General features: G+C 44.0%; 1 protein-coding gene across 1 annotated transcript; it reads right to left on the minus strand.

Annotated features, from left to right (window-relative positions):
* Nucleotides 1-35: 35 nt before the first annotated feature.
* Nucleotides 36-17,057, minus strand: LOC132832960 (zinc-binding protein A33-like). The gene is made up of 6 exons (XM_060851207.1): nucleotides 16,793-17,057; nucleotides 16,466-16,608; nucleotides 16,139-16,372; nucleotides 15,626-15,648; nucleotides 6,252-6,364; nucleotides 36-586 (listed from the first exon to the last, which is right to left on the minus strand). The coding sequence occupies exons 1-6, from the start codon at nucleotides 17,055-17,057 to the stop codon at nucleotides 36-38; spliced, it is 1,329 nt and encodes a 442-aa protein (XP_060707190.1).
* Nucleotides 17,058-17,558: the final 501 nt, after the last annotated feature.

The raw sequence follows: 17,558 nt of genomic DNA on the forward strand, positions 1-17,558 counted from the left end.
GTTTACAGCTGGCAGGGGGACGGGGTGAATTTATGTCAGTGCCCTTTAGTCCCGCAGATTGTCAGCGGGGCGGAGTTTTTCCCGCCGTCAATCCCTCCCGGACAGAAGAAGGGAAAGAGCCTCTCAGTGAAAGTGTGGGTGAAAGTGTGGAGATGGGACATGGTGTCCGCATTGTAAAATGACACCTGTCCACCCTCATAGTCCAGGAAAACCCCGATCTTCCGGGGATTCACACTCGGGGAGAGGGGGGTCTGTGAGGGGGAGGTGGCGGCCAAATAGCCGCGTCCGGGATACAGCTCCACAATCCAGAATCCGGTCTCTGGGCTCAATCTGATTCTAATTTTCCTCTCCACAGACTTTCGGGCCACTCCCAGATACCACCAGGTCTTCTCCCCCACCTCCACCTCCCAGTAATGTCTCCCTGATGTGAATCCCTCTGATCCCAGGACACAGGCCCGGGAATTAAACCTCTCCGGGGGGTCAGGGAGCGGCTGCCATTCGTCTCCGACTCTCACACTGGTCCGGTCCTCAGACAGGATGAGCCAGGGATTCGCTGTGTTCGGATTCAGACTCAGAGAGGCTGGAGCTATGGGAGAGATGAAATAATACGGTCAGAGAGGGAAAAGAGAGAGAATAATGGAGGCAATGTGTAGTAAGAATGGGGGATTTGGAGAAGGAAGTGTGGGGGAACAGTTAAGAATGGGGAAGTTGGAAGAAACAGTGGGGTGGGGTGGTGGAAGACAGAGCTGTGTGGTGTGGGTGTACAGAGTGGAGGAACTGTGCAGAAAGTCAGACGTGTTTCGGGAATTTAGGGGAGCGAACAGAGGTGGATGGCATGTTATAAGAAGAGTGGAGGAACAGAGCGGCAGGAAAGAGTGTTGGAGAGGAAGTGTGATGGTCGAGGCCAGACCACTCAAAACATTCTTAAGCAGGCAGCCCAAACCATAACTTTGCAATTTGTTTCAGCAAGTGTACAGCTAGAGAGCTGACCACTCCCCTTTCATTATACAGGTCACTTTTAAAACATGACCACTTTGGTCTGAAGTCTCATCTTTTGTTTATATGTAAACAGGCCTCTCAAAACACTTCATCACTCTACCAAACCAGTCTGATCGCATCTCAGCCTGGTTTATACCCCTCTGAAAAAAATCAAGGACAGAGTATCCTTGAGCCAAGGAACAGCTTTTAGAAAAAATAGAGACTCGAGACAGAAGCCAGAGAGGTGGGGAGAAGGGAGGAAGAATGCAGGAGGAGATGAAAGCGTGAGGAAGGGAGCACTATCAGAGGGGGGAAAATTGAGGAAAGAAAAAGTGGTGAGTGATGGGAGAAGGAAAGCAGCTGAGGGGAGGGAAAAATAATAGCATGTGAGGTAGGAAGAATGGGAACAGGAAGGGGAAACACTGAATTGGAGTTGTGGAGGAATGAGATGATGGGAAGATGGGGGAGAGGGTGGGAGACTGAGTGGAGAGTGGGGGGGGAAGGGCGGGGGAATATGAGAGCAAGGTATACCAGATCATAGTACAGGACTTGAGGGAAGGAAAAGCAGGCATGGATGGCAGATCTGAAAGAGGGTAGAGGAGAAAGGGCAAAGGCAGGGAAAAGAATTAGCAGGTGCGTGTGAAAAAAAGAAAGGATGAAGAGTGGGGAGAGGAAATGAGGGAAAAGAGGGGGTTGTAAGAAAGGGGATGAGTTAGCAAGAGTGCGGGAGGTGAGGAGGTACAGTAGGGTGAGTGGAGAGGGAAGGAGAAAGAAGAGCAGGGAGGGGTAAGCAAGAGTAGAGAAAAGGATAAGAAGACAAGGGGATGGGAGAGTGTGATACTGGAAGAGCAGGGAAGAGTGCATAGTGAATGGAGTGGGATTGGGGAGGGGGGGTAGATTTGAATCCTCTAGTACAGAGGTCATTCTGCACATCAAATGTGTCTGTCGAAGGAATAATGGTACTTCCCCTTCCCGTCAGCAGTTAGTGATGGGAAGCAAATCCTGGCCGTGTAAGTGACCCCCATATCCCAAATTAAGACTATTGTGGTGCTCTCAAAGTGGGTAAAATCTGGCTGGTGTGGTTCAAACAGTAGGTGATGGAGATGGGTATGGATTTCATAATTAATCATGAGAGACCATAAAGCCATAAGATTTTGGAGTTGAATTAGGCCATTTGGTCCATCAGGTCTGTCTGCTATGAGAACGGTCATATATTTCTCAGACACCTTCCTGTTCCTTCTCCCCATATCTTTTGATTCCTTGTACTAATCAAGAACCTCAATAATAATCCAACAACTTGGAGAGGAACGTAAGTTGACAGAAAATTCCAAACACAAGAATTCAGGGTGGGTTATCAGAGCTTGAGTTGCTAAAATCTGGAAAGGGTCTTGCATTGGACGTAAGAAGACAACTCCATTAACACTGTGAGCTTGCATGGGAAACAGTGAGCAGTGGTTAAAAAGGACCAGAAGTTGTGCAGAGAAAACAATCTCAATAAAAAGCAGCAGCAAATCTGGAGATGAGAACAAACCAGTTGGACTTAGCTCAGGATAACCCCCCCCACCCCAGTCCACAAATGAGGTGTCAGTGGGGGAGCATGTTGGGGCCAGACACCATAATTCTATTAGATTTAAAATAGTGATGGAAAAGGATCATCCAGATGTAAAAGTTGAAGGTCAAAATTGGCCTTTCGCCAGTTTAGAAAGTATTAGGCAAGAACTTTCGAAAGCTGATTGGGGACAGATGTTCGCAGGTGAAGGGATGGCTGGAAAATGGGAAGCCTTCAGAAATGAAATAACGAGAATCCAGAAAAAAAAATATTCCTGTCGGGGTGAAAAGGAAAGGCTGGTAGATATAGGGAATGCTGGATGACTAAAGAAATCAATGGTTTGGTGAAGATAAAGAAGGAAGCATATGGAAGGTATAGACAGGATAGATTGAGTGAATCTTTGGAGTATAAAGTAAGTAAGAGTATACTTAAGAGGAAAATCAGGAGGGCAAAAAGGGGACATAAGATATCTTTGGCAAATAGAATTAAGGAGAATCCAAAGTATTTTTACAAAAACATTTGAGGACAAAAGGATAGCTTGGGAGAGAATAGGGCCCCTCAAAGATCTTCTTCGAGTAAAAAGTGAGGTCTGCAGATGCTGGAGATCAGAGCTGAAAATGTGTTGCTGGTTAAAGCACAGCAGGTTAGGCAGCATCCTAGGAACAGGAAATTCGACGTTGCGGGCCAGAGCCCTTCATCAGGAATGAGGAGAGTGTGCCAGGCAGGCAAAGATAAAAGGTAGGGAGGAGGGACTTGAGGGAGGGGCGATGGAGATGTGATAGGTGGAAGGAGGTCAAGGTGAGGGTGATAGGCTGGAGTGGGGTGGGGGAGGAGAGGTCAGGATGTCACCATCTATTTCCCTACAATCTATATCCTCCATATCCTTTACCACAGTAAACACTGATGCGAAAAACTCATTAAGTATCTCCCCCATTTTCTGCCACTCCACACAAAGGCCACCTTGCTGATCTTTGAGGGGTGAAAATGCGTTGCAGGTTAAAGCACAGCAGGTCTTCCTGACCTCTCCGCCCCACCCCACTCCAGCCTATCACCCTCACCTTGACCTCCTTCCACCTATCACATCTCCATCGCCCCTCCCCCAAGTTCCTAGGATGCTGCCTAACCTGCTGTGCTTTAACCAGCAACACATTTTCGCCCCTCAAAGATCAGCAAGGTGGCCTTTGTGTGGAGTGGCAGAAAATGGGGGAGATACTTAATGAGTTTTTCGCATCAGTGTTTACTGTGGTAAAGGATATGGAGGATATAGATTGTAGGGAAATAGATGGTGACATCTTGCAAAATATCCAGATTACAGAGGAGGAAGTGCTGGATGTCTTGAAATGGGTAAAGGTGGATTAATCCCCAGAACCTGATCAGGTATACCTAAGAACTCTGTGGGAAGCTAGAGAAGTGATTGCTGGGCCTCTTGCTGAGATATTTGTATCATTGATTGTCACAGGTGCGATGCCAGAAGACTGGAGGTTGGCAACATGGTGCCTCTGTTTAAGGTGGTAAGGACAAGCCAGTGAGCCTGACCTTGGTGGTGGGCAAGTTGTTGGAGGGCATCCTGAGGGACTGGATGTACATGTATTTGGAAAGGCAAGGACTGATTCGGGAACGTCAACATGGTTTTGTGCATGGAAAATCATGTCTCACAAACTTGATTGAGCTTTTTTGAAGAAGTAACAAAGAGGATTGATGAAGGCAGAGTGGTAGATGTGATCTATATGGAGTTCAGTCAGGCATTCGACAAGGTTCCCCATGGGAGACTGATCAGCAAGGTTAGATTTCATGGAATATAGGGAGGGCTAGACATTTGGATACAGAACTGGCTCAAAGGTAAGACTGAGGACAGTGGTGGAGGGTTGTTCTTCAGAATGGAGGTCTGTGACCAGTGGGGTGAAACAAGGATCAGTGCTGGGTCCTTTACTTTGTCACTTACATAAATGATTTGTATGTGAACATACGAGGTACAGTTAGTAAGTTTGCAGATGACACCAAAATTGGAGGTGTAGTGGGCAGCAAAGATGGTTACCTCGGATTACAACAGGATCTTGACTAGATGGGCCAATGGGCTGAGAAGTGGCAGATGGACTTTACTTCAGATAAATGCGAAGTGCTGCATTTTGGGAAATCAAATCTTAGCAGGACTTATACACTTAATGGTAAGATCCTAGGGAGTGTTGTTGAACAAAGAGACCTTGGAGTGCAGGTTCATAGCTCCTTGACAGTGGAGTCACAGGTAGATAGGATAATGGAGATGCCGTTTGGTATGCTTTCCTTTATTGGTCAGAGTATTGAGTACAGGAGTTGGGAGGGCATGTTGTGGCTACACAGGACATTGGTTAGGCCACTGTTGGGATGTTGCATGTGATTCTGGTCTCCTTCCTATCAGAAAGATATTTTGAAACTTGAAAGGTTTCTGAAAAGATTTACAAGGATGTTGCCAGGGTTGGAGGATTTGAGCTATAGGGAGAGGCTGAACAGGCTCAGGATGTTTTCTCTGGAGTGTCGGGGGCTGAGGGGTGATCTTATAGATGTTTACAAAATTATGAGGGGCATGGATAGGGTAAATAGACAAAGTCTTTTCCCTAGGGTTGGGGAGTCCAGATCTAGAGGGCATAGGTTTAGGGCGAGCGGGGAAAGATATAAAAGAGACTAAGGGGCAACGTTTGCACACAGGATGGTAAGGGTATGGAATGAGCTGCCAGAGGATGTAGTGGAGGCTGGTACAATTGCAACATTTAAGAGGCATTTGGAAGGGCATATGAATAGGAAGGGTTTAGAGGGATATGGCTGGGTGCTGGCAGGTGGGACTAGATTGGGTTACCTGGTCGGCATGGACAAGTTGGACCAAATGGTCTGTTTCCATGCTGTACATCTCTATCTCTCTGAGAGACTTACACTACCTGGGGTTGTCCTCCATCTTACGCTCATTCTTTCAGATGGATTCACCAACTCATTCAATACAATACAAGAGCAAAACATGGTACGAAGGGATTTCAGTTGAAAGACAATATGGCTGAATCTCTTTGTGATGGCTCTCTATGATTACAATGTGAGTTTATTGAGTTACAGTTTGCTCCTTTTATGTTTTTTCTTTCTCCACGACCCCAGTTCCTGTCACTTCCAATCAAACCTTCCCCTCACTGGAAGCAAAACAGATTATTTGTTACCTGTTCCTGAAGGACCAACCAGCACTTTTCCACATTGCAAATCCACAGAAAACTGACAGGAATGTTGCACTGAAGCCCAAATATCAGATTAGATTGAGATACTGATCAAATTCGTTGGAGGGGTCATAGCTTCACTGCTCAGTCAATAGAATCAGTCCTTCAACCTCACTACCTCCAAACTACCTTGCTACTAACCATTATTGATACTATCATACATCTGCTCCTTGTTACAGAATTTGTGATCATGTTAAACATATGAATGTTAATCACTGTTGTTTTGACCCTTGAGCATAAGAGGATCGTCATAGCCTTCAGTGTCTCCAGAGTAGGTAAAGTTAAAAAAAAACTACTCTTGTCCATCCCAGTTCAATACCCGTCACCTCCTCTTCAGAGTAGCAGAGTAGATTGCTCCTGCAGCCCTTTCTGTTGATTAAACTCGCTAATTCCATCCAGCACACTAGCTTTCATGTGACAATATGTTTTCCTACTAATATTGTGGTACAACTGTCGGCTGGATTTGCAATTGGTAAAATGAGCATGTATTTTACCCAGGTTAATGTCCTCCACAATTTCTCTCCAAACTGAGTACTGTAAAGGACCTTTGTACTTTCCAATAGACAGGGAGCCATCTGCTGGTGATGTCCAGTTATGCTCACTGATCCTGTAAATATTAGACAATTTAGTTTAACAAATGTTACAAATGATTTATATAGTCAAGCTTTCAGCAGATTTTGTCTTTCAGCAAATGTGGGAAAAAATTAAGTTGAAAAGCCATGACCAAACAAAACATTACTTGGAAATGCAGCAATACAGGTGGAAAACCATATCCTTGTAAAGATAAAAAGCCACACACATCTGATAACATTAATTACCGAGACACCTCACACCAAAGGAGATTTTAAAAGTTCTGTCTGTGCTCTTGCTGTAATATAAATGGAACTTGAGGAACAAGGAAAAAAAAACTAGAAAACAACTAAAAACTTCATAAGCAACTGGGTAATAGATGGGTCCCACAACCCTTGGAGAATCCTGCTGCTGTACTTCCGGAATCTTGACCATCTCTGATTTCAGTCTGTTCATTATTGGAGGGTAGACTTTCAGCTGCCGAGTCCCTCAGCTCTGGAATTCCCTCCCTGATCCCTTCCATTTCACATTTCTCCTTTAAAGTGCTCTAAAACCTAAACCAGTCATTTGTATTAAAACCTCCGTGTCACTTTTTGCTTTCTAGTTCTCCTGTGAAAATGACTTGAGTCCTCATATTACAGTAAAAGGGCAGTGCAAGTACAGAATTTTCCTGTCATGTTGGTTAACATACAATGTGAGGTGTAGTATAAAAAAGAACGACTCACTCGCTCTTGAAAGTGTGATTGCTCAGGCTGGCCAAGGTCCATGCAGGGGATTTTGTTTTAATTGAAATTCACTCATGAGACATGGACATCCCTTGGCTGGACCAGTACTTATTGCCTGTCATCAGTTTCCTTTTGAGAAGGTGGTGGTGAGTTGCCTGCTTGAACCACTGCAGGCCATGTGCTGTAGTTAGACCACAATTCTGTTTGAGAGTAAAGTCCAGGATTTTGACTCAGCGACTGTGAAGAAATGGCAATATATTTCCAAGTCAGGATGATGAGTGGCTTGTAGGGGAACCTGCATGCGATGGTTGGATGGTTATTTTGAATAGGAAGGGTTTGTAGGGATATGGGCCAGGTGTTGACAGGTGGGATTAGATTGGGTTGGGATATCTGGCCGTCATGGACGGGTTGGACCAAAGGGTCTGTTTCCATGCTGTACATCTCTATGACTCTATGTATTTGTTGCCCTGATACTTCTCGGTGAAAGTGGTCATTAGTTTGCAAGGTGGTATCTCTGGATCTTTGAAGAATGTCTGCAGACATCTTGTCACACAGTACTGCTACTGAGCGTCAGTGGTGGAGGGACAGGATATTTTGTGGATAATGGACTGCTTCATTCTGGATGGTATCAAGCTTCTTGAGTGTTGCTGGAGCTACACTCATCATGCTGGCAAATGGGCAGGATTCCATCACAATCTTTACTTGTGTTAAAGATGGTCGTGTGAAACTATAAACTTCAGAATTTTAGTAGATAATCATGGACTCAAAGATTAACAAAGGTAAATTGTTACACATAAACAGATCAGCAATAACTAACTGTTTGCAGTAAATTGCTCAGGGACAAAGACAAGCTGTTACATGGGAGATTGAAGGTAATCAGTCATGTGTGGGGAAAATAAGGAATCAAGGCTACATAAACAAAATTGTTTTGATAACTGGCTGCTTTATGCCACAAGGATAAATAACAGACAGTTGAGGTCACATATAACAAGGAACAGAGGACTTATTTCTGATAAAGAAGCAAATTGCAGATTTGAGCACTCCAAAGAGTAATCAACATTTTGGATGAAAGAATCAAAACAATCATCAACTGTGCCACATCAATGACCTTAAGGATCAAAAACTGTGCACAAGTTCTTCTTCAGCAGAACTCTGGAGAACAACACTGCACAAGGTTCAAATCTTAGATATTTGAGAATGGGATGGCAGTGTCTCAGTGGTTAACAGTGCTACCTCACAATGCCAGGAACCTGAGGTCAATTCCAGCCTTGGGTGACTGGTGTGGAATTTGCACATTCTCCGCATGTCTGTGGGGGTTAATTTTGGGTGCTCTGATTTCCTCTCACAGTCCAAAGATGTGCAGGTTAGGTGGATTAGTCATGTTAACTTGCCCATTATGTCCAGGGGTATGCAGGCTAGGTGGGGTAGCCATACGAAATGTTGGGTTGAAGAGATGGGGGTGGGATGTCCTCCATTCGGACAGTGTGGACTCATTAGGCTGAATGATTGTTTTGAACCTGTGTGGATTCTACGTTCCATTCATAGACAGGAACTGTTTGTTGGATGTCGAAGGCTGTGCTTCTCTAGCACCATACACTATCAGGCAGCATCCAAGGAGCAGGCGAATCGATGTTTTGGCCATTCCTGACCGGCTGTGCTTTTTGGGAACCACACTCCTTGACTCTGATCTCCAGTTTCTGCAGTGTTCATTTTCTCCCTCTCAGTTGGTTGGAATCACAACTAAATTTCACCATTTATTGGGTAATAGCTAAGTTGAGTTGGGAGGCTTAAGTTGTTTACTTGAGGGTCCTTATTTTGGTTGCTACATGCAGTAAAGTTTGAATCATTGTTTCAGTATTTCATATGTGAGCATTCTCAACAATGAGCTAAATGAAAGGTAACTTGTGGTGACTTACCCACAATAGTGGACAGACTTTGGGGAGTTAGATGAGTTACTTAATCCAGTATTCCTATCTTCAGGCCTGGTCTGAGCCAAAGTATTTTTATTACAAGTGTAGTTCAGTTACTGCTCAATGTTAAACCCCCTGATGTGGAAAATGGGGGCTTCAATGAATATTGATTGGTTTATTTAGTCTCACTTGTACTGAAGTGCAGCCTTGTTTATGAACAGTACAGACAGATCATAATAAGCAAGGATATACAGATCAAAAAATCTTAGACAGTCATAAGGTTACAGTGTACAGGATGTGCACAACGTGAGATTACCATTAACACGATTAGCATGATTTGAGGCTAGAGAGTTAATTCAATATTCTAATAACAGCCAGGAAGAAACTGTTCCTGAACCTGCTAGGATGGTATGCGCGTTCAGGCTTTCGTATCATCTGCCGGATGGAAGAGGCTATGGGAGATCAATAATGGGATGTGGTGGGTCTTTGATGTTGACAGCCTTACAGTGGCAGTGAGCTGGGTCAATGGAGTACATGGATGGAAGATTGACTTCTGTGATGGTGTGGGCTGTGCACACCATGTTCTGTAGTTTCTTACAGTCCTGTACACAGCAATTGCCATACCAGTCCTTTATGTACCCTGACAGTATGCTTTCAATGACACATCTGTAGAAGTTGTTGAGGGAACTTATGGACATGCCAAATTTTCTGAGCCGAGTGAGGAAGAGGCATTGTTGTGCCTTCTTGACCATTGCACCAATGTGGGAAGTCCAGAACAGATTGTAGGTTATTGTCACTCCAAGGAACCTGACACTTTCCAGCCTCCGTTCTGTTGATGGAGGTGGGGATTTTTTTTTTTAAGATTTTATTCTCTGCAATATGAAAACAGACCCTTTTGGCCCAACAAGTCCACAACAGCCCTCCGCAGAGTAACCCACAGACCCAGGCCCCTACCCTATATTTACCCTGACTAATGCACTTAACACTGGGCAATTTAGCATGACCAATGTACCTGATCTGCACATCTTGGATTGTTGGAGGAAACCGGAGCATCCAGAAGAAACCCGTGCAGATGTGGGGGGGAACGTGCAAACTCCACACAGACAGTTGCCTGAGGCAGGAATTGAAACTGGATCCCTAGTGCTATGAGGCAGTAGTGCTAACCACTAAGCCACTGTGCCACCCCAAAGGGCACCCCAAAGATGTTCTCCTTCTCTCTTTTATGAAGTCAACGCTCTTTTGCTTTAGCTAACGTTGAGAAAGAAAGATTGTTCTCATTGAACCATGTCACCAAGACACCTATCTCCCTTCTATGTTTTGTTGTTAGAGATTGGTACTACTATGGTTGTGCCATAAGCAAATTTGTAAATGCTATTCATTTTGGAATTGGCAACACCATGGATGGACAGGAAGTACAGTACAGGGCTGAAGATACATCCTTTGAGGCGCTCTTGTGTTGTGCAGTATTGTGGAGGAGGTGCAGTTGCTTATCTTCACTGATTGCAGTCTGTGGGTCAGAAAGATGAGGATCCACTTGCAAAGAGTGGAGCTGAAGCTGTAGTCATGCAGTTTGTGATCAGTCTGGAGGGGATAATGGTGTTGAAGACAGCTGTCATCAGTGAACAGGAATCTGATGTAGATGTACTTGTTAACTAGGTGTTCCAGGGAAGAGAGGGCTAGAGATACGGCAGCTGCTATGTAACTGTGTGGCAGTAGACAAACTGTAGAGGATCGAGGTAGGCTGGGAGACTGGTATTTATGGGGGCCATGATCAATCTCTTGAAGGACTTCATGATTATTGAGGTCAGAGCCACTGGGCAGTAGTCATTAAGGTACATTGCATGTGCTTTCCTAGATGTGGATGATGGTACAGGGGTAATATGAAGGGACAGTGGGTAGATTGTTGCTTTTAGAGATCGCCATTTGTCTGATCCAAATATTTTTTCCCATTTCCAGCCTATGCCTGGATATTATATATGTCTTGCTGCACTTGGGTGAGGACTGTTTCCTTACTTGAGAGTTCCTTAATGCTACCAAATATTATACGATTACTATCAAACATTACAAGTTCTGTCCTTATGATGGAGACTAGATCATTGCTGAAACAGCTAAAGATGGTTGGGCCCAGGACACTATCCTCAGGATATTTTGTAGAGATCTCCTGCAGCTAAGTTGACTGACCTCCAATAACCACGTCAGTCTTCCCATGAGCCAGGTCTGACTCCAAACATGGATGACCATCTACTGAAAACAAAATGGGCCATGTGACGGTCTCAGGAACAGGGAAATGGCCACCATCTCACAAACTGCCCAAAATCAGGTCAGTGATCATCTCCAGTTCTGACCCAGGTTGTATTATGTACAGGTACTTTGATTACAAAACTGTAAGTAAGCTTTATACAATCTGATTTTAATCTAATAAGGCCAACATGTCCTTGTGAAGGTGAAGGGTGGGGCAAACAAGCTTGAGACCCTTGATGTAAAAGGATATACAAAGGGATTGGTTAAGAGAAACAAAGGAACCTTATGGTACATACTGATGCTTGGTTTAAAAAAAGCAAATGGCTCCAGGAATATCAAAAGTGTATGAGGTTGCTTCAAAAATAAATTAGGAGAGCAAACAGCTAACATGAGAAGACGCTAATGGTAACTTTAAGGACACTCCAAAAGATGTTTCCTAAGTTTATCAGGAGCATGAGAATAACTAAGGAAAGCTTGGGGCCTGTTAAAGACCAAAATGGCAATGTATGAAGCCAGAAGCAATCAATGTAGTTTTAAATGAGTACTTTGCATCTGCATCCACAGTTGAAAAAGATAATGCGGGTCTATAAATCTGATGGGAACGTGTGATATACTTGAATTAGTTAGCATCAGAGAGAAGAGAGGTATTTGTACTTTGAACAGTCTTGAAAATGAACAAAGCCCTCAACTCAATGAAAGGTATCCCAGACTGAATCCAGGGGAATTTGGTAATTTGCATCCAAATTGGCTGAGTGGAGGAAGCAGAGGGCAATTTTCGGAGGGAAGCCTTTGTCCCGTGGTATATCATTGTGGATAAATCCAAAAAGGTTACCTTCAATTCAGCTACTTAAGAAATCTCTGAAATAATGACCTAAACTTGCAAGTTAAGTCCCCTAACACAACTTGGCCATTACCTGATGATGGAATCTGATGACCTACTCAGTGTCCAGGGTTTGATCCTTATGCAGTGCTTCCTTCGAATTTCTGCTACTGACTTGTTCTATTGTTCAATTCCTATGGAATTTCTTCACTTCCAAGTTTGTAGTGTGGCACTACTGATGATTCAATTGATTATTTCATCCCCAAACATTGATTGCATTTCCAAGAACCTCAAGTCTGTAGCTTATCAGAAGTAGCTTCCTTGTACCTTGCTTCATTTAGGGTTAGCTGTCTGTTTGAAACACAACTTTTCCTGCAATTAGCCCCTTCAAAACAATTTCTGCAGGTAGAATTAATTATCTATTTGTCATAAGACAGATTTTCAAGCAGTTATTATCTCCTCTCTCCCAGAGGACAGCTTGTTTTTTGTCTACTTCTTGAGAATTAGCCATCTCTGACATGTTGCTTTTAATTCCTTCATATCACTTTCTCCTTGCACCATTTATGTCAAGAAACAGCTTATCCCAGAAGGAGTTATTGCTGATTATTTAAATCAATGAACAGTTATTAATACTGTAAAGTTTACATTGTCATAATGAGAGTTCAATTCTGTGTCCCTTTCTGTTTGCTGAGTACGTTAATGCTTTAGAGTTGAATAAAGAAGGTATCATCAGTATGTTTGCATTGGCACAAAAGTTGGTAATGTGGTAAATTGCAAGGAGGAAAATGTTACAGTACAGGATGGTGAAGATGGACTGAGCAGTGGCAAGTGGAATTTAAATCTTAACATTGTGAGCTGATGCATTTTCAGACTGTTAACAAGGCAAGGAAGTACACATTAAATGGTTGGAGCTTAGGAAGTAGAGAGGATCAGAGGAATCTTAGGTGTGGATGTCCACATGTTACCATAGCAGGACAGGCATATAAGTAGTTAAGAATGAATCTGGGTTCATATTAGTTGAAGCATTGAATACAAGGGTTGTTATGCTGAAGCTGAATAAGAATTTAGCCAAAGCTGGAGTACTGTGTGTAGTCTGGTCATGGCACTCCTGGAATGATGTGAATGAACTGGAGGGAGTGCAGGATGAAGCCTGGGCAGAAGCAATTCAGCTGAGTAGAGAGACTTGATAAGGTGGAGTTATTTTCCTGAGAGCAGAAAGACTTGAGGGAAGGTTCCAGTTGAAATGTGCAAAGTTCTGGGAGGCATACACAGTGGGAGATGTGGAGTAGAGGGAATATTAACCAGGTCACAGACTGATAGTAAGGAGCTGAAGGGATGTGAGAAAATCCTATTTCACTGAGAATGTCGATAGATTGGAGAACTCATTGCCTAAAAGGGTGATAGTGGCAAGAACACACAAGACATTTAAGAACTATATGGATAAACACTTGAAGCAGTAGAGCATATATTGGTATGGGCCATATGCTGGTAGCTTGGTTTAGAATACAACAATTGTAGAAGGATCAAATGAGAACTGGGGAAAGAGTGGGGTCCATTCAGGTCCATAGTGTTAGTTTATGCATGGAACCAGAGGGTGAAGACATGATTTGAAATGAAAACATTGTCTGTGCCATCATGAAAACTGACAATGTAGTTGTAGAAATCAGGTAAAGAAACAATGATTTAGTTTTAAAAATCAAGAATAGACAGCAAAGGATACTGTGACTGCACTGACTGGCTGAAAGGTAGATAAGTCCCCAGGGCCAGATGAAATGTATCCCAGGCAAAAATCAAGATGGTGGAGGAGTAGGATGCTCCAGCTGGTGCTCTGTTTCTTTTCTTTTCCTCCTTTTGATTCCATCTTCGGATTTGTTTCCTTTTCTTCTTGGTTTAGTGGCCTGTGGTGGTGTCTTAGCCCAGTGCCTCGGCCTGATGCTGCAGTGCCTTGTTAGCCCACGGCAGGCTCAGATCAGATTGGGAGATTTTTTGGCAGCCCGCTTCATTCTCTTGGCCCGACCTCTGAGGCAGCTGGTGGTGAGAGTAAGGTGCAGTGTGCACCCAGTGATTGGAAGCGGTGAGGTGGGTCCTGTGAATGAAGGCCATGTGCAGGTTTCTGATTGGGCGTGTTCTGGAGGTAGCAAGTGGAGATCAAAAGCAGTAGCATCAGTGGCAGCAGCAGTGGCAGTGACACTACTGCTCAATGTGGGAGGAGTGAGTTGTGAAGGAACTCCCCAGTATCTGCAAGTGCTGGCAAATGACACGAGATAAGGTTAGGATATCCGGTTGGTATGGATGAGTTGGACCGAAGGGTCTGTTTCTGTGCTGTATATCTCTATGGCTCCATAGCATAAGAAATGAGCAGGCCATCTGCCCCATTGAGCCTGCTCTGCCATTCAATATGATCATGGCTGACCTTTTATGGCCTTGGCTTTACTTAAATGCACTGGCATCGTAACCCTTAATTCCTTTGCTGTTTAAAAAAGTTATCTATCTGAGCTTATAAACAAAGAGGAAGCCCCAAATACTTCACTGGACATGGAATCTCACAGATATTGGGTTGTTAAATAGTGAGAAGGATTGCTTGGGATTACAGGAAGATATAGACAGGCTGGTTAGATTGTCTGATCAGTGGTGAAGGGCATTGTGTCTGAGCAAGTGTGAGATGTCGCAGTTGTGCAGGATAAACAAGGCAAGTGAATGTATGTAGAAAGGAAGGACCCTGGGAATCACAGAGGATCAGTGGGACCTTTGGTGTGTATATCCACTGGTCCCTGAAGGTACTCAGGTAGACAAAGTGACTTAAAATGCATATTACATTGTGTTTCTTTGTCGAGACACAGCATAAGTACAGGATGGTAATGCTGGAAGTGTATAAAGTGTGTTTTGGGCCACAGCTCGAGTGTTATGTGCAGTTCTGGAATCCAGGTTACAGAAGGGATGTGATTGCACTAAAGAGAGTGTAAAGGGGATTTACCAGGATGTTCTCTGGGCTGAAGAGTTTGTAATGGAGAGATTAGACAGACTGAAGTTGTTTCCCTTGGAGCAGAGGAGACTAAATGTGAACATGATTATGATGTACAAAATAATGATGGGCATAGACAAATGGTTCCCCTTGACTGAGGAATCAGTAACCAGGGGTGCAGATTTCAGGTGTGTGTGGGGGAGGTGGGAGGAGTAGGCTGGGAGGGGGTGTGAGGCATGTTTCTTTTTCACCACGGGAAGTGGTGAAAATCAGTAAGAATGCTAAAATGTTTGAAACCCTCAAAACATTTCAGAAGCACTTAGACGTGCAGTTGTTCAAGGTGTTACCAGGCGATGTGCCAAGTGTTGGAAATAAGACGAGAAAAGGGAGGCATTTGTTTTTGACTGACATGGAGTCAATGGGCCGAAAGGCCTGTTTTTGTCCCTTAATTGTCTATTCACCTTACTTTATAACTAAGTAGAAAGTGTTTTTTTTTACATAACTCCGTCTGTGGTTCACACTGGAACAATGTTAAGTAACGCTTTATAGCGCCGATAATAACCAGGAAATAACCCCATAATAACCCGTCCCTGAGTTACTGAGCAAACTGTGCAGAGTTTCAGTAAAGAGCATGTCCTACCTTCTCTTCCGACAAGCTGCCTCCTGAAAGAAATGAATCACAAACAGTGAGGATGGCAGTAACAGATTTCAGGAGGAGACAGGCTGCTGAAATGAACAGACACCAACGCGGAAGTGTGAAGTGATATATTTTGGAAGGAAGATTGAGGCGAAGGTAAAATAAACTGGAACTGACCATCAGTCCCTCTCACAGACACCGTGACTCTCACACACCCACACACTCCACATGGAATTGGAACTGGATTATAATGGGATTTCCATGAGATAATTAAACTTGGTGGAATGTGAAGATAATAAGAAAACAAGTAAAAACCTCACAACCCATTCCAGGGATTCTGCAGCCAGTGTGAGAACTGTGTTTGTACCGTGACAACATCAGAACCGCTGAGATGACAACCTAGTTGAATTTTCCTCCTGTCCATTTCAGGTGAGCAACATTAATTAAACATTTCTCATCAGTTATTTTGTAGCCGGGCGACGTTTCACGGAACTGACCCGCGCTATGTTCCCTCACCTTCAGAAATATCAGCTCGTCGTTTTGCTCCATCTGCTTCTGCAACTTTGAGAGTTCCTCCTCAATGGAATTTAAATTCTCCTGAATCTCTCGAAGGTTTTTCTCCATTGGTTCTACAATCCTCTCCTCTTCTTCCCTGAGATCTCTGAGTAAACGCTGCTCTTTCTCAGTGAGAATCTGGTGCATTTTAGTGAACTCGGATGTGATGTGGGTCCGCAGACTGCTCGCCTGTTCCTACCAAATGAAATGTGAAACCTCATTAATGTCCCGCGGTAAAGGGAACAAAACTAACCGAGATCCCAGAAAATCAGCACAGGGAGACCTCACCCTCACTTCGGAAATCTTCCGTTTCTGGGTCAGTTCCGTTTGTAGAACCGCCGATTTCTTCTCTGTGAGAGAATCTACGGAAGATTTCAGTTTATCCTGGAATTGGAAGAGAAATCGCAGCATAAAACTGTCAGACTTTGAAACTGTGACACAATTCACAGCTTTTAAACATTTCCTCTTTACCTTGTACAGTTTAACTCCTTCCTTAATGTGTATGAAGCGGTGCTCTCTGTGTTCCGGTGCAGTGACACACATCAGACAGATCAATTTCTTGTCAGTTTCACAAAACAGCTCCAGTTCTCTCTGATGTTTCTCAGTGAGGTTTACTCTCCGTCTCTTTCGGATCCAGCTTTAATTTTCGAGCCTCCTCGGCCAGATTCACTAAGGTCCGATTTACCCTGAGGTTTCTTTCCGGAAACACCTCTCCACATTCCGGGCAGGAGTTTATCTCCTTCTTTTCCCAACTCTGGGTGATACAGGAGCGGCAGAAGTTGTGTCCACAATCCAGTGTAACCGGCTGGGTGAAGAAACCTAGACAAATGGGACAAATTACCTCCTGGGTCAGTCTCAGGAGCTGCTGTGCGGATGCCATGATCACTCTCAGCACTTCCTGAGTCCACCTGCTTTCAGTTTCGATGTGAAAGAACACAGTTCAACGATCTCACGAGGATTTGCACTCAATACTCAGAACAATTATTCCAAACCAACCGAGCAGCAGATGTGCCCATTTTGAACCAGAATGGATCCACCACGTCTTGCAAGTACAACACATCGCCTGGCCCGGCATTTCTATTTTGGTCACATTATCAGGTATTTCCAACCAATGAGCATGTGCTGTTACTCTCTTGTGCTGGGCTTCAATCTGTCCTGTTGAAAAATATTCCCAAACGATGTGCCAATAAACCAAACAAAATGCACCTTTTCTACTCTGCCGTGAGTTCCCAAACTGCCTCCAACTTCCTCGAACTGTCAGGCTGTCTCACTCCCGTTTTTCCTGATAGTGCAGAGTTTACTTCCACATATCCCCTCTTAAAGGGGTTCACTCAGTCAACTCATCTGCAGATACACTAGCAAGGGGTGGGGGAGGGGAGTG

The sequence above is a fragment of the Hemiscyllium ocellatum genome, chromosome 35 (genome assembly GCF_020745735.1).
Source record: "Hemiscyllium ocellatum isolate sHemOce1 chromosome 35, sHemOce1.pat.X.cur, whole genome shotgun sequence".
Lineage (NCBI taxonomy): Eukaryota > Metazoa > Chordata > Chondrichthyes > Orectolobiformes > Hemiscylliidae > Hemiscyllium > Hemiscyllium ocellatum.